General features: G+C 38.4%; 1 protein-coding gene across 1 annotated transcript in view; it reads left to right on the plus strand.

Moving 5' to 3' along the window:
• Positions 1-18209, plus strand: part of Pex7 (peroxisomal biogenesis factor 7) — a 65545-nt gene that overhangs the window by 25479 nt on the left and 21857 nt on the right. Inside the window, 3 exon segments of the mRNA NM_001244853.1 lie at positions 1131-1237; positions 2770-2883; positions 5280-5335. Coding sequence (NP_001231782.1) covers positions 1131-1237; positions 2770-2883; positions 5280-5335 — 277 coding nt within the window.

Here is an 18209-nt window from a genome sequence, read left to right on the forward strand (position 1 = left end):
ACTGCCCACCTCGTGTCTCTTACCTGGACTTGTCCCTGCTTTGTGAGGACTCCACAGCCCAGCTTTCTCCATGTAGTGACAAGCTTGGTTGCCAGCAGCTTCCAGATGCTGTGCTTGGTGAATTCTGTTTCAAGAGAGGTGGTTTTGAAAAGCGTATCAAATAAAAGTACATGTTTGTGGTTAGAGCAAAGAGAGGGCAGGAGGGCTGATTTTTTTCTCTCAAATATAATTATTAATTTTTTTAAAGGAAAACAACTAGGCACTAACCTTTGGCTGCCAGCTAAGGTCTGGATCCTTCTAGAGCCTTAGGCCATTTCAGAGTCCCTTGGTATGGAGGTCATGTGGAGTCCTTGGAAGAAAGGTGTGGCTACAGACCAGACACTAGACATCCACGTCACTACTGTCGGCACTGAGGGCTGGGAGAAACCACAAGAGATTGTTTAATCCTGACTGTTTGGAATTCTGAAACAAATTCCACTGGCTGGTGGCTAAACTGGAGATAGTGATTATTTTTAGGCCCATTGAAGATATTTGAAGCTCTCACATGTACCAGAACTATTCCCATTTGGTACATTCAAATTCATTCTTTCATCCCTGCCATTCTTAGATCCCAAAATATTACTTACTTTCATCTACCAAAGTGACTATGCATTTAAACAGTGCCAATCTCATTATAATAATGCAAAATATAATCTTTATAATTTTTGAGCTTGTTTTTCCAAGGAGAATTTTTTTGCCTCTAGCTGCCCCATTAAAACATAGCATATAGAAAAACCCGAAGGAGCTGGAGGCATGGTTCAGTGGTACAGTGTGTGCTTCTGATGCTTGGGGCCCTGAGCTCTCTTTAGCACCAACATAGACACAAACAGATACTCCTAAGGTAAAACCTCTCCATTCTGGCATCTCTTTGTGGGAGTCAGATTTTCCTCTTTGATGTAAAAATACTACCCCATGGTAGTATTTACTCTTTGTTGCTCTAAACGGTAGTTCGTAGACATTGTTATGGTTTTAAATATGTCTAGGTGCAGTATCCTGGCAGTGGTATATTTTACTTGACTTGACTTTACTTGCTCTTGCTCTGAGCACCCAAGTGGGCTGTGGAGGTTGACCAAGTCTTCCCTTTCTGTCAGGTGATCAGACTCTGAGAATTTGGGATGTGAAGACCGCAGGAGTCCGGATTGTGATTCCAGCACATCAGACAGAGATCCTGAGCTGTGACTGGTGTAAATACAATGAGGTACAGCGTGGCTCCAGGCAGAGCGCTCTTCTGAATGTTACCATACCCCTTTATCTGTTTCATTGATGTGGACTTGGGTGGTGCTTCTGGACCATTAAGTTAAATTCAGTCCCTGTCATTTGTGGTGAATAAGTGACTGGCCTGCATTAGCATTAATTGGACTTAAGTGCTCCTAAAACAGGCAAAAGAAGCAATAGACATTCTTAAAAGTTCAGCAGTGTGGCCTTTCTTGTTTGTTTTGGAAAATTGCTTTGTAGCTTATGTAATTTGTATGTGTGGGATTGCTCTGAACCCCCCTACTCCATAGTCTGCCTTGATTCTTTTTTTTTTTTTTCCATGTGTCTACTCAGGCTGCCGAACTGTTTATTACTCAATTTTCAATTTGACAGTCCCTCAGTTTTTAGGATTTTGTTTTATCTTCCTTCTTATTAAGCCAAACAATTTTCATGCTTCTGTAAGTTGGTGGTGCCCATGTGAAACTTTTTGTAAAGCTTCAGTTAAAATATCTGAGCATAAGAATTAAAAGTAGGAATATAGGTATGGATTAAATGTGTTAATGTACCTATCTATATTCCTCAGGAGGCTTTTTGTCTCAAAACTAAAATCACCTCCCTTGTTCTCTCTTACCTAGCTTTAAATTAGCTTGTGAAAGTTAAAAGAATGCCACATTGGCAGAATTCTTTAGATTAAAAAGAAAGAAAATATATGTATTCAATAGAAGTATTTAGGCTTAGAAAAACAAATAAGACTTAACTTAAACAATTTGCTTTTTCAAATAACTCTTAGTCACCTTGTTCCCTCCTCAGGGGTGGGTGGATGGGGGCGTGTGTGTGTGTGTGTGTGTGTGTGTGTGTGTGTGTGTGTGTGTGTGTGTGTGTTTACTGAGGACTGGACTTACGGATGAGTTCATGCTCCTCAGGGGTGGGTGGATGGGGGTGGGTGGGTGTGTGTGTGTGTGTGTGTGTGTGTGTGGTGTGTGTGTGTGTTTACTGAGGACTGGACTTACGATGTGGGTGGATGGGGGCGTGTGTGTGTGTGTGTGTGTGTGTGTGTGTGTGTGTGTGTGTTGTTTACTGAGGACTGGACTTACGGATGAGTTCATGCTTTCCAGAGAAGCACTCTATCACTGAGCCACATTACCAGCCCAAGTCTTGCCTTTTAATGCCTGGTAAGACCTCAAAGCATTCTCTAAACCTCTTAAAGAGAAAGACGGGCTGATTTGTCACAATTTTTTAATTCCTTGAAAAGGTAAGTTAGTCTATAATACTGTTTGAGACTTTGCCTCTTTCTCCTGTGTGTGGTATTTGTTTTGTACATTAAACATATTTAGTTTCTTTCCTCTGGAGTTAGATTATTTTTGTTTTTGTTATGAGATAACTATTTTGGTTCCTTTCTATGCTTCTCATACAACTTTAAAAAATAGATCCTGGGTATATATTTAACTACAAAAGTGTGTTATTGTTTCTAGTGGGAAAACCTTAGTTCTTTTTAATTGCAAAGACTTCATAGTTTTGTTTCTGAATTGTTTCCAGAACTTGGTGGTGACAGGAGCAGTTGATTGTAGTTTGAGAGGCTGGGACTTAAGGAATGTACGACAACCTGTATTTGAACTTCTTGGTCACACGTATGCTATTAGGAGGGTGAAAGTAAGTCTTCATCTTTATTTTTTTTACACATAGAATAAAAACATAAGCATTGGTATAATCAGTGAAGCCTGTATAAAAGTATTTGGGTATTGAAGTTTTGTAGTGCTGGAGATCAAGCCTGGGTATGGCACAGTATTGCCCTACTGCTACACCCATGGCACAGGCTAGGCAATGCACTACTGCTACACCCATGGCACAGGCTAGGCAATGCTCTAATGCTGAGCTATGTCTAAGGCTCTTGGTTTTCTGAGACAGGGTCTAACTGTGTAAGTCAGGTGACCTCAAAATTAGAGTCCTCCTGCCTCAGCCTTTCAAGTGCTGGTATTATTGATTCTTTCTTATGTGTGTTTTTATTATCCAACTAATGATGGTATTAGAAGCTAAAATTAGGTCATACATTTGAGTAAGCTGGGATGATGTAAAGATACACTAGTTGATGTTAAATGAAAAACCATTTTCTCATCTTGCTATCAGTCAATTGGTTATGTCTTTTAACATTATTTTTAACTGTAATGGTTTATATTTAGGGTTTATATGTTTTAAAATTGCCTATTCATTGAGAGTATGTGTTTGATAATATGGAGAGATGCTAATTTTTTTCTCTAGCATGATGATGTATATAAAAGCTCACAAATGTATGGGTTGTAGAAAAAAGTCTGTGAACAGAAGATGAGCTAACTTTGATGCTGCTGCCAATAGGTTTACCTCCTTTGTAAGAGAACATATCAGTTCCTTAACTTCTTTCTGGTCAGGTGATTCTGCCATATTGCTGTGAAAGACTCCTGACTAAGTGGCGTCTCCTGATTATCAAGTTTTCATACCAAGAGCTACAAAGTACTTTACATCTTTCCAATATTATAGCCATGTATTATTCCTATTTTAAATATTTCAAATCATTACTAAGTTAATATTTTAAATTATACTAATCAATATAATTTTACCTACTGTATAGTACATGATAATGTTTTACTTTCATTCATGTTTAAATGTTTTTGTCTAGTCTTTGAGAATTTCTTATATGCATACAAAGTATTTTGGTCATTTCTCCTCTTGCTCCAAATATACCAAGACATCTGGCACATTCTCTTCCCAACTCCATGTCCCCTTTCCCCTTTTTATTCCTTGACTCCTTAACATGCTGGGGGCTGGCCTCGGCTGCATGAGACCCTCTTCCACCAAATGCAGTTATATAAGTATGTGTAGCTATTCAAATCAGATAAAGCCTGTGATTGTATTCCTAGCAGAGAACTTTCTCAGAATGCACGAGGCCCTCCAATCCCTAAACTCCACACAAAATATCAGTAAATAAAAGCAAACACACTGTGCTAATTAAACAAACACTCATCAAATACAATTGTCATGACAGTCAATTGGTTGTTTATCATTTATGTTGATGACACTACTTGATACACTGGTTACTTTTTACATCAGAAGTTACTTAGCAAAAAACAGATGTAATTCAGTTTCTTGGTGGCAAGGCCGATGGCTTGGACTAGCTTGGTCTGGGATTATGAGAGCCTGCAGAGCCGCTTGTTCATATCACCTGGATTGGTGACAAGTGAATCGGCTCATAGTCCCCACATCTTTACTTGTAGCTCAAAATTAGACAATGATTCCCCATGTCCAAAAGATTACAAAACAGTCCTAACGAGACACCAGCTCTTCAAATACATGAGCCTGTCAGGGACATTTCCCATTTAAACTGGGACACAGGACTTAAAATTTGCATTTTTAATCTTTGGTGTTATTTTTCATGAGCTATGATATATAAATGACATTCAATTATTTAAAAATTTATATTTAACATTTAAGTGATTATTTGCTGAGAGTGTGTGAACATCAAATGTATTTATATAATGGGCAAATTTTGTAGTTGTTGTCTATCTATATACTACCACACATTTCAATTCCTTATACTTGTAGAGTCATGTTTAGGTAGCTAGTAAGAATATCTATCTATCTATCTATCTATCTATCTATCTATCTATCTACCTACCTACCTACCTACCTACCTACCTATGTTTTTCAAGACAGGGTTTCTTTGTGTAGCAGTCTTGGCTGTTTTGGAACTTGCTCTGTAGTCCAGGCCTGGTCTCAAACTCACAGAGATCTACCTGCCTCTGTGTCCCAAGTGCTGGCATTAAAGGCGTGTGCCACCACTGCCTTGCTTTTTTTTTTATGTTATAAATTATCTCTGTGGAGCTTGAGTGATTTTCTTTGGAGAATATAAAAATAAAACTTTTGCTATAAATGGATACTTGATGGTAAAAATTAAGTATGTAAGGCCCAGGAAGGCACAATTTTAAGTGACATTCCTAGGTAAGTCTTGATTGTGTTTGTGGAGTGACTTTTGGAGGAGCAGCCTGTGACTACATTTGACTTTTTTTCTCCTGCAGTTTTCACCATTTCATGCTTCAGTGCTGGCCTCTTGTTCCTATGATTTTACTGTAAGGTAAAATATTTTAAAATACATTATGTGTGCAATATCAAGTAGCATTCGTATCTGTAACTTTTCTGGGGCGATGGATTGTTTTACTACACTGTGTACCTTTCCTGCCATTTCCTCCTAACTAGGCACTCTGGAGGCCACATCCTCTTGTCCTGTGTGCTGTAAAGTCTGTCTTAGTTTGTGTGAGGACACTAAGCATTGAGCTTATACTAACCTTGTTGTGTTAACCACCCAAAGTTCCTATCCCATCCCTTCTCAGTCTGATCTGGCAGGGTTCCCATGACTATCTTCCTGTAATGTGTCCTTCTGATAGAACAGATCCAAGTGGTGTGTTGAGAGAAAGCACACACCTCTAACCTGCTTTTCTGGATGGAGCCCCCTGTAAGAATGAAGACAAGCTGGCTAGAGAGATGGCTCAGCAGTTTAGAGCACTGACCCAGGCTCAATTCCCAGCACCCACATGGCAGCTCACAACTGTCCATAACTCTACTTCTAGTTCTTCTAACACCTCACATAGATAAACATGCAGGGAAAACACCAATGAACATAAAATATAAACAAACTACATATATTTACAATAAAGAATGCAGACAAACTGGGGAATAGAATCATACTGTAGCCGAATGGGGGTGTTGTTTTGTTTATTGGTCTTGCCTTATGCACCCACTCTACCTGTGAACCCCATGTGCAGTTGAGGATGATGTTGCTCTCCTGGTCCTCTTACCCCTGTCCCCCTGATGCTGGGATAGAAGGCATGAGCTACCACATCCAGCCACATTTTGTTTTTATATAACGTATATGAAGTAGTAAGGCATGATTGCAGAGTTTTTAATTTGTGGTGATACTGGAGGTTTTAGAACACAGCATCAATGGACAGGAGGAAAACTTGTTGTTTGCTTGCCATCCTCCCCGGTTAGAGTTGTGTATATGGGTCTTAAAGTCCATTAATTTAGTGATAATCGAGTCTGCAAGAATAAATGCGCTAAGTGGAGAAGAGTGTGTGGAGAGCCGAGCAGGACACGGTTTTCAGTAGAGAATTAACATCGGTGGGAAGAAGGGCACACTCCCCCAAAAGTAGGAAGAGGCCCCAGAGCATTATATTACATAAACTGCATAGACAGGATGGCCATGTGTGTCTGGTGTTTCAGCTAAGCTGAGCAGGATGCAGAGGAGACTCAGAATCTTCCCCGTCACATCTTGGCACTTGTATCACTCAAGGGATTTCCAGATGAGGATCTAGACTTCTAATTTCCAAAGTTTTCTGTGTCTGAGACTGATCACCTTTACCAACTGCATATTGATCTTTTGATGACCTGTTACCATCCTTTTAGAGCATTTAGCATGACAGGTGTTAATACTGAAACTGATGGTGTATGGTTATTTTAGTATATAAAATGTAAGTTTGTGTTATATTTATTTTAAGTTTGTATATATCATATCTAGCAGGAGCTTTACATCTTATAAATATAAGTATAATAGATCATGTTTCCATAAGTCATAAAAGTTAAAAAGCTAATATGCAATCTCATATTGTAGACTACCTGTTGCTTGTTTTGGTGCTTTAAAATTTGTTACTGCATTTATTTATTTGTATGTATGTGGAAGTTAGAACACAACTTGGGATTCCTGGGAAGACCCAGGGATCAAACTCAGGTCAGGTCATCAGGCTTGGACACAAGAGCCTTTTCCTGCTGAGCTGTCTCAGCATCCTCATCATGGTAAATTATTTAATAAGGTTTAAGTTGAGTCAGAACTTCATGTTTTATAAAAATGGTTAAATTCCCTACAACTAAGACACAGCATGCCTCATAAAGATAGGCCTTGTCTTATTCTGGTTCTGCTTAAGAGTTTTATTTTATTGTATGAAAGCAATGTATCTTCAGCAGAAACTGTACGTTTGAGTTTGTACGTATGATTTGAGTTTTAAGTGCTTCTTGTTTTTGTTTCATACCAAGTATGTCAGCCATTTCATAAACAAAATCAGCAATTTAAGTTTTTGGTATGGGTGACAATCTAAAAAAATCTATCCAATGATGCTATTTTTTTATTAGAAAGATCAACATACTATCTTCTATGTTGTAGAAAATATATATCAAGTAATTACAGATACAATTTTCATAGCTAATAATGCTAAAATGATTATTTTAGCCTCAAGTTAACACTTTAGATTCTTGATATTTTCATAGATATTCTAACCTTTAAATTTTTATTTATTTATTTATTTATTTATTTATTTGTTTGTTTTTTTTGAGACAGGGTTTCTCTGTGGCTTTGGAGGCTGTCCTGGAACTAGCTCTTGTTACCAGGCTGGTCTTGAACTCACTGAGATCCGCCTGGCTCTGCCTCCCGAGTGCTGGGATTAAAGGCGTGTGCCACCAACGCCCGGCCCCTTTAAAATATTTTTATACATGGCCTTCAGTAGTAATAAATCAAACTAAAACTTAATTTTTAAGATAAAAAGAAAAAATATCATAAAAATTTAATGTTATTATTATAAAACTGTGTGCACACATGTTCCATATGATGTCTCTCTTAACCTAGCACTTTCAGTGTTTCAATTCTTTTCAGTTACAGAATTGTATAGATGTGATAGTTTGAATGAAAATAGCCCCCACAGGCTAGTATGTTTGAATACTCAGTCCTCAGTTGGTGGAACTGTTTGGGAAGGATTAAGAGCTGTGTCCTTATTGGAGGAGATGTGTCACTGGGAACAGGCTTTGAGGTTTCAGAAACCCATAGCATTCCCAGTTAGCTCAGTATTTCCTGTTTGTGGGTAAGGATGTTAGCTCTCAGGTACTGCACTGGGACCGTGCCTGCCAGCCTAATGCCATGCTTCTGGCCAGGATGATCATATCCTCCCACCCTCTGTAATTGTAAACCCCCAATTAAATCCCTTGGTCTTGGTATATTAGTACATCAATAGAAAAGTAAGTTAGACAGATGCATACAGCCTCAAAATTCACAGGTATTTATATGTCTGTTATTATCTTCCAGCCATTGTAATAGACAGATTGAAGTATGTGGCTGAGGAAATACAGTTACTTAAAATTTTTAATTATTTTGTTTTTAACTTTTCTTATTGATGTGATGAAATATGTGACAAGATACAGCATCAGGGAAGAAAGGCATCTTTTGTTTACAATTAGAGGTAGTACAGTTAAGCACAGCAGTAGAAAAGTGAGGCAGCTGTTCACATTGTGTCTACCTACAGTCAGGAATCAGGGACAGGACAGGAAGTTCCAGCGGCTAAGAGACCCTAAGGCATGCCTTTGCTACCCACGCTCCAGAGAGGTCCCACTTCCAGGTCTATCCCCAGCTGGGGTCCAAGTGGTCAAACACATGAGCCTATAGAAGACAGTTTACATTCACATAATGGCAGGGGATGTTAAAAAGGAAGGTTTGGAGAGAAGCAGGTGTAAGCCTGCCAGTTTTGTTGGCATAGTAAGAGATATGTAGTCACAAATACAGATAGAAAATATTGAAGACATACTCGTAGAATCATTAGGGCTTGACTGTATTCTTGGTGTCCTCATAGTGGAAGTAGACCATCTACTTGCCATGTAAACTTGAGCAAGTTGCCTGAACACTTTATGACTTAGATTCTTCACCTATAAAATAGAGACGATGGAACATACAACCTAAGATTGTTGTGATGACCTAGTGAACTAACACATGCAAATGTTGTCACACTGTCAGCCTTAATGCTAGAATTGGTGATGACAAAAAACCATCTGTCTCTTTGAACTTAAGCCCCATTTCAGTTCTAATCTTCAAGGGAGAAGGAGTCACTTTTATTTGAGAGCAAGAAAATTAAGTCTATGTTTGCCGTTTTGTGGCTGTCTTCTCCTTGGAGTTGGGAGAGAAGTAAAACTGAAGGGTAGGAAGTTACAGAGAGCCAGCCCTGTCCCTCCACATTCTACTCTTTGGAGAAGTTTGTGAACATCCTCAGGGTAGACATCTATGATGCAGTGGCTATGTGGACCTTTGAGTCAGTTGACTTGAGGTGAAAAGCTGCCTCCTCCTTTTGCTAATCATGGATTAAAGGAAATGATGCCTCTTTGTGTTGGAATGTTTAGAGCATTTGATGAAGGATTACCAAAATGTTCTTGGTACATTAGTGTCTGAAAAATAGCAGATGGTCTAAATTAGATGCTAATAGTAATATTTCCTATTTTAAAATGTAAGAACCCCAGGGAGACTTGAGGTGTTAATCATTCATGCATTACCTAGCATTACATTAATAAGATAATTATATTGTTCAAAGCCACTGAGGAGCCACGTGAGTAGGAGTTTTTATTGCACTGTGAAGGTGAGGTAGAAGTGCACCTAGCCAGATAGTGCAGTGGCAACCAGAACAGGAGTCACCATGCAACAGTGGATATGTGCAGCATTTATTGAGATCCATAGCTAAGTGGCCTCTTCTGTGTTTCATACTATTTAAGTTGGCTCTCTAAATTACTATATATTATGTACATTTTTGTTAAAGAATCTTTATAGAAACAACATGATGCAATAAAAAAGAGAGTTTACTGTTGTTGGTTGTTTTTTACTCTTTATTCTTTACTCTTAGCTTTTGTGGGGTCTGCCACTCAGCTCCCAAATAAATGCACATAGAGTCTTATTCTTTCTTATAAATGCTGGCCCTTAGCTTGGCTTGTTTCTAGCCAGCTTTTCTTAAATTATCCCATCTACCTTTTCTCTCTTGGCTCTTTCCTTTTCTTCTGTATATCTTACTTTCACTCTTACTCCATGTCTGGCTGTGTGGCTGTGTGGCTGGCCCCTGGCGTCCTCCTCTCCTTGTTCTCTCTTGTTCCCTCCTCCTTTCCTTTCTCCAGATTTCTCCTCCTACTTATTCTCTCTACCTGCCAACTCCATGTATCCTTTCTCCTGTCTCGCTATTGGCCATTCAGCTCTTTATTAGATCATCAAGGGTTTTAGACAGGCAAAGTAACGCAGCTTCACAGAGTTGAACAAATGTAGCATAAACAAAAGTAACACATCTTTACATTGCTAAACAAATGTTCCAGAGCATAAACAAATGTAACTAACATCAATATTCTATAACCGTTAACGAGCCTAGATTTTTCGATCACCAGATGTGTTTCGTATGTATATATAAGCTGTATATATTCTATAAACTTAGTTATATACTCATACTTAGTTACTAATATGTATTACATATTTAGTATTTGGTATATTTAAGCTATATACTCAGTTATTTAATGTATAACTTTATTTAATTGTGTTATAGTTAATCTCTTATGTGGCCCATCTCCCTTAGCCTTAATTTCCTCCATAATGTTTTTATGGCATTTAAGAATCTTTAAATAGAAGCTGTATACATCATGTCTGGTATATACCAGACATCCAATGAATTTTAGTTTTCTTTTTAAAATTTTGCACTTATGTAGTACTATTTCACTATAAATATATGTTCTAATATTTATGCTTAAATTTATAAAATTTATAAAAACTAACAAAATCAGTGACACTCAAGGCACAGTGCATGAAATTTATTTTTAAATGAGTTAGAAAAAATATTATATACATACACACACAAACCCCACATATGTAGAGATAAGAAGCTAAGCAAATATGATAAATTTTTAATAGTTGGTGAACAAGAGAAAGATATATGGCATTCGTTATATCAGTATTGGAATTTTGGGGTGGATTAGTAATTTTCAAAATAAAAACACTCAAGAAAAAGTAAAATATTTACTCATGCTAAATATGATACTAAAATGTTTCTTACTAATGCCTTTTAATAGTGTGATGTGGTATTTAATTTGTAATAAGATAAGGATCCATTATTTTACTGCATAGCAGGAGAATGATCTTTAATTGGATTGTACTAACGTAGGATCTGGACAAAATGCATTACCAACCAAATCCCTTTTATCATTGTCACATTCACTCATAGGATCTGCCTGTCTACCACCAGTGTCAGCTCTTGTGTGGTTGACGGGCTTTTTGATTCTTGTGTTTATTAGCAGAGATTTTCACAGGCAGATACTCCTCTTCCCCCCCCCAAAAAAAAAAAGGTCAGCCAGAGTAAACAGACAGTATAGCTGAATATGTACTCTGTCTCACAAACCTTTCATTTCAGCTTTACCTAGCCCCCTACCCACAAATAAAGGTCAGTGAAAGCAAACAGATAAGAAATGTGGCTGAGTTGCAGCCATGTAGCTCCTGATGACTGTCTTTTAAGGCAGTTTCTAATTCCTTTACCATTTTCATCACATAGTTAATGGTATGATGTTAATTGTTAACCTTTGCAAGGCCTGTGACTGAATTAATAAAATGATCAAAGATGTGTCTAAATACTACACTTTCGAGATATGCTAAACATAAAGATCGCTGTCAGCTAAGCACATTTTTCTATGTTGCAGCACAGTTTGATCCACTTCTCTGATATAAGTAGAGTATCTCAATGTAGTTGCTTTAACTTTCTTTTTAAGAAGGATATCTGTTTCCATATTTATTTAATTCTTGCAAGGACACTTTAGTATTAAATGTATTTTGTGTTAATAGAGCATATTGTTTGAATCCAGGATTTATTGTTTGCCTCTAGCTATTGGGGTGTGCTAAATAAGTGTCCACAAACACAAGTGAATTTACATTAGATGGAAAATTATGACAACTTTGGTCATTCTGATTATAAAAGCTCACAATCGTGGTTTCATTCTGGTTACGTTTGAAGTAGTCGTTAAGAAAATGGAATTTAATGCACATCACTCTGTCCGAGTGAGAAAAGGTTTTTAAGGATAAATGGGCTGTTTTGTTGTGTTTTGTTAGGGCTGCCTTTGTGAGAGGTAGAGCAACCCCAAACACTTGGGGGTAGTTATTCTGGTGTCCCCATCAATAAGTAGGAGTTGCATGCAGATGTTTTCAGTTTGTCCTACAACTACAAAGTAGTATGTGATATACTCTAAGTTGCTATTTCCCATATGCCATGTCCAAATCCCATGTCAGTTATTGCCATATTGGAAAGTTCTTTTCATGAGGTGAACTGTAACTTGGTAAATTAAATGCCAAGTAAAAAAAAATTGAAATAATTTCCTATAAAATGAGGGAACATACATTAGTTAAGAAGAACTTGTGAGACTTTTGAGTTTAAGTGCCCTGATTTTTAAGTACAGAACATTTTCAGAATTCTTTAATAAAACACTTTTCTTTAAGAACCATCCCAAGTGTATGTCTAATCCATAGCCTAATGCAAGCACATGAATAAACGGAAAGGGAGGGAGGGATGGATTAAGCCTTGGTTTAGTGCAGTGTGAGGCACTGCTTTGAACCTGAATTGTGTTGATTAGTTCCAGTGGAAAATTTATGGATTTTGACAGCTAATTTGCATTATATTTTTAAGAGTTCTGTTGTGTATTTCAATAAGGCACTGAAATAAATTCTGTGTATGTTTTCTCTTAAGGGTGTTTTGCTTTGTCTCATTCTGTCCTGGGAAGTAAAAGACAGTATCTGAAAATGCAAAAGGGTTCAGTAAATTCTGAGTATATTATGTAGAAAGATGAAGTCAGAAGCAAGGATGAGAAGAATTGAGAGTGATTGCCTCTGAAGCGAGGGTGGAAGGGCTGTGCAGGAGCCTGCTGCTGCATTAGGAACCGCATCTGTGTATATGGTTTTTAATAGGTATGGAGGTAGTTGAGCAGAAATCCTTGGTCTTTCCTCCTGCTCGCTATTTGCACAAGAGTGATACTGTTTACCCAGATCAACTGGGTTCTACACATCAGCTGGTTGTAGTTTAATATGCTCTGAGAACTCAGGGGTAAATAATTCACCCTTGAGGTCTGTCCTGAAACCCCAGTCTAGAATATGGATTCATTTTAGTGGAATGAACTATACAGAGACTGTAAACACTAATTATTTATCTGTTTTCATTGTATATTCAGCATTTTCTTGTCTTCCTATTATGTAGGCATGTGTGTGCCTTTATGTGCACATATGTGTAAACCAGAAACCCTGTACAGTTAGTGGAAAGGGGCACAGGCATGCAGCAGGGTCTGAGGAAGGAACTGAGGCTACTTTACTCTGAAAACGTGCTGCTGCTTTCAGCCCCTTTGGGACTGATTTTTTTTTTTTTTTTCTTTCCATCACACATTCGTGTCCTGCTACAAGAAAAGAAACAGCATTATTGGTCTGGCTTTTCTGTGTTTCTCTCTCCATCTCTGTCTGGCTCCTCCTGTTTTCTCTTCCATCTCTGTCTGGCTTCTCCTGTCTCCTCCCCCATCTGTCTGTCTCCTCCTCCATCTGTCTGTCTTCTCCAGTCTCCTCACCCATCTGTCTGGCTCCTCCTATCTTCTTATCTCTGTGCCTAGTGTCTACTGAGTAGGGGGTTAAGGTAAGAAAGGAGACTGACTCAGTGTGCAGACAGTCTACACCTTACAGCCCCAGTGGATGAATTCATAGCTATTTAGCTTCAGAATGACAACATTGAGTATTTCATGTAGTATAGCTAAGAAGCAGTCCAAGCACAGCTGGACAGTGGCTGTAAGTTTAATGATTTACTATGTAGGTGTGATGCTCTAACACACACTTGCTCAACACCATCATCTTCCTGTTCTTCTGCAGAATACTCATTAGCTCTGGGCCCCACTTTCCTATAGTAGTTAACAGTCCAAATGTGCATAGGCTGTTCTTATGATATTATTGATCAAGATACTAGTATTTCATAAGAAGTTTTTCCAATTTTATTTCTTTTTACTAAAATGTTTATTTAAAATTGAATCTCAAAAAAATTCATGATTCTTTATACTAGTAAACAATGAGCTCTGTGGAAGCTTTTTCTTTTACCTCCTTTTGTTGAAATGTGGTATTCTTTATATATCATCCTGCATGCCTGTGGATCGAAGCCATTGTACTCCCAGAGCCAGCCTTCCATCAACCTAATGGTTTTCTTTAATTTGTCAAGTACTCTAGGCTACATGCTGTGTGGTTCCTGGGCTTGATGCTATTGTGATGAATTGGAGCCTGCCTCTTGAAAATATTGATCCAATTAAAGTTTTAATTGAAATAGTATAATTAATTCATTTTGATAGAGAAGCTAAGTCTAGAATTTTTAGTGTTTCACCTTGAACATTTGTAAACATGATGTAGCTTCTGGAAATTTGTGGCTTTTTAAAAGTCATTTTTAAAAACTGTTGAGTAGTTTTCCAAAAATTAACCATTAATTTTTTTATATTACCAGGCAATTAGAACTTTTCAGTCTTAAACTTAATTTTTGTTACAGTTATTAGTTCCAGAAACAAAACAAAATAAAACAAAAAGCTAAATAGCTTTCCATTTGTACAAATCAGTAAGCACTAGATACTGGTAAATATTTTTGAGTGAATGAATTTTTCTTCTTTGTAAATTGTTTTGCTAGGCTACAGTGTTTATTTTTAAACTCCCCTGAAAGTGGTAAGACAATTAAATAGTGAGCCCATGACTTCATCATGAGTCTTAATGTTGGATTTTTTGTGCCACTCAACAATCAACTTCTTTTGCCACCATAGGGATTTCTAGTTTCTTGTCATTTACTGCAAGATGGATTTTGTGTGTGTGTGTGTGTGTGTGTGTGTGTGTGTGTGTGTGTGTGTGTGTGTGCCAAAAAGAACTGACCGGTTGAGTTAATGTGAGTTAGACAGAGACAGTACAATAGATGAGAGGAGGAAGTGAGTGCTTAGAAGAATATTAGAAGAGGAAAGCCATTTCTGGACTCTGTGTCATGGGAGTTCACATTTATGCTGGCTCATCATTCTTTAGGGTGTTGGTTTGGGCATAAGTTGTTTGGCTAATGGAGTTCTGGCATGGACTTTAGCTTGTGGGATTTTCTGTGTAGTTTGAGAAGGTAGGGGGAAACTGAGTTGATGTAAGCCTATTTGAGCCTTTAGAATGTTAATAAAAACTATCTCTAGAATCCTTGATGGTACCTCCATATGATCTCCTGAACTCCTTGACTGCGTAGAAAAGGTAATGGGTATGGTGTTAGTAGAACATGTACTTTGGGGCTGCTCTTCATTAGGTATGTCAAGGATTTTCCATGGCCTATTCCCCTTAGCTGTGAAGTGAACTTATGTATGTATGTACCTTGAATTTTGGTGATGATCAAAAACAGATTTTCATGTGTATGTGTGCATGTGTGTACACAGGTGGGGGCTAGAGGACAACTTCATGTATCTTTCCATAGAAACCGTCAACTTTTGTTTATTGAGACAGAGTCTCAGTGACACCTGGGTCTCTGGATTAGGCTAGGCTGGCTGCCATTGAGCCCCTGTCTTTGTCCCCTAAGTGGCTGGATTATAAACACACACCACCATGTCTGGTTTTATGTGGGAGCAGGGGATGGAACTCGGGTCCTTACTCTTTCATGGCAAGCACTTTGCCAATCAAGCTATCTCCCCAGACCCTCAAAAGCAAGTTTATTAAACAACACAGAAGCACCATCCAAACGGCTAAATGAGTAATCTTGCTGGAGATAGATTGAGTAAGGTAGGAAACTCAGTCTTGGGTCATCTTAATTTTTTGTTACTGAGAAGGAAGGGTTAACATTGCATTTCATTGGTTTCTAGTAAATGTAGAAGAAAGCAGCCTTGTCTATAGTTTGCTAAGATAATTTACTTGAAATAACAGTGTTACTTTACCTCTGGCTCTTTGCCCTTCCCCAGAGTTTTACTAGAGTTGCAAGGGTTTGAATGGTTTCTCATCATTAGCAACATCAGGACAGGGACTCTCACAGTACCATCCTGGGACAGCAGCCAGGGCATCACTTGGGACTTGTTTCTTGTACAAATTCTTGAGTAATTCCAGACCTTTTGAATTCGTGTGTAGTAAGGTCTTTGTGTGGTTCTTATGTGGGTTTTAAGTTTGAAACCCGCAGGTTAAAAATCAGTGATGGAGTTGTTGAGTAATGCCCCTCACCCAACATAGGGTTTGGGTTGTGTCTTACTCTAACCTGGAGGGACTCTACAGGCCTACAGCTGGGACTCACTCACTGATCTTTTTTTTTTTTTTTTAACATTTCTTCTCAGTTGATTTCAGTGTAGCCAAGGTTAAGAACCACTGCACTGTTGGCTTTTCCCTTCTGCCTGAAATTACTGTTGGCCTAAGGGGTACTTTATCTCAGGATTGTGGGTGCCCTCCCTCCCTTCCTCCCTCCCTCATTTCCTCTCTTTCTTTCTTTTTTTTGTGACAGGGTTTCTCTGTATAGCCCTGGCTGTCCTGGTACTCACTGTGTAGACCAGGCTAGCCTCAAACTCAGAGATCCTCCTGCCTCTGCCTCTTGAGTACTACCATACCTGGCCCAAGAGACACCTTTTAATGCAAAACTAACTATACTACATAAAGATGTCACTGGTAAATGACTGTCTGAGTTATGGGAACCCTCTTTACTATCTCTGTAATAATAGATTTGGAAATTTAAACTTTTCCTAGTTGGGTGTGGTAGTGTGTGCTGGTAATCTTGGTAGTTGGGAGACAGAGGCAAGAGGATCAGGAGTTCAAGGTCATCCTCACCTTCACAGTTTGTTCAGTGTCAGCCTGGGGTACAAGAAGCATCCTGACACTGTTGGCTTCTTGAGCCACACCTCCCCTTTCCCTGTTCTAGGCCACTTTCTCTGCTCTTGCCCCTGTCACCCACTGCACAGTGATGCTCTTCTATGTTTTTTGATTTCTACCTGAGTAGTCCTTGGCCTTCATATCCAAGCTCACTGTCCCTTCCTCTATCTGTCATTCTTACAGTATGCTGCACTATTTTTGGAGAGGAGGGGGCACACATCATTTTTGGTGCCATATGTGTTTTGATAGCTTTTGCCTTTATTTATTTACTTCCTTATTTTCATTGCTGGATATTGAACCCAGACCTCACATCAATGTTAAGTGCATGCTCAACCTCTGACATAATCTCCTAGTTCTACTTTGGCAATTAAAAAGAAAAGGGGCAGGCAGTCTATCAGTCTGTTTCATTGACTTGTGAGTTGCAGGAAGGCTGAGCCATGTTCCTTTGGCTTATGGTGTTTAGCATCATAGCATACATGTAGTGGGACCTATAGATTGTTGACACATTATTAAATGAGTAGAAAAGATGCATGGCATTTTATGCTCATTGTTCTAAAGACTACTTGGCTATTATCAGCACAAATGAAGGAGATTTGGTGGTACCATTTAAAATTTGAAAATACAGTTATAACTAATACATACCAGCAATGCACTGAAAATAGCAAAAGTAGGCTCCTGTCTATTTCTTTTGTGTGTGTGGTAGCAGAGTCATAAAGAATTGATAGCTAACTCATAGGCTGTAGTTGGTGAAGGGAAAGGGAGAAGTTTAAGAATACTTTCTTTTTGCTGATTCCATCTGTTGCTCAAGCTTCAGAAGTAACTACTATAGATATCTCAGATTACATTTCAGTGAAACAAAGTAACTTCTGCTTAATTCTTAAAATAGTTTTGATGTTCTATTTAACAGTGCTTTATACTTGCTTTGTTAAAGAACTGTGGAGTCAGAAGGCAAAAAGTAACTTGTAATATGATCTCCAATTTAAATGAAAAATGTTCTACAGTTCTGCCATATTTTGGTCATTGGAGTCTCGTCCACTATTTACTTCCCATCAGAGAGCTTAAATAGTCAATGATTTTATCAGCCTAGAGACAGAAGGGCACCAAATATATGCTGCACCCAAACAAACATTTCGCTTGAAAACAATGTGCCTTATCTGCCCAGCTAATGGTATCTGTGGGCTGGCTTCTACCAGAAAAGGGCAGGGCAGCCCTGTTCTGCTGTGCTGAACCCTTGAGTCTAGAAGGCTGCAAGGAAAGAGCAGGCTGCTTGCATCATTGAACAATGAGGAAACCTGGAGACACACACACTTTGACCACCATAGCTCAC

The sequence above is a fragment of the Cricetulus griseus genome, chromosome 2 (genome assembly GCF_003668045.3).
Source record: "Cricetulus griseus strain 17A/GY chromosome 2, alternate assembly CriGri-PICRH-1.0, whole genome shotgun sequence".
In the NCBI taxonomy this organism is placed as follows: Eukaryota; Metazoa; Chordata; class Mammalia; order Rodentia; family Cricetidae; genus Cricetulus; species Cricetulus griseus.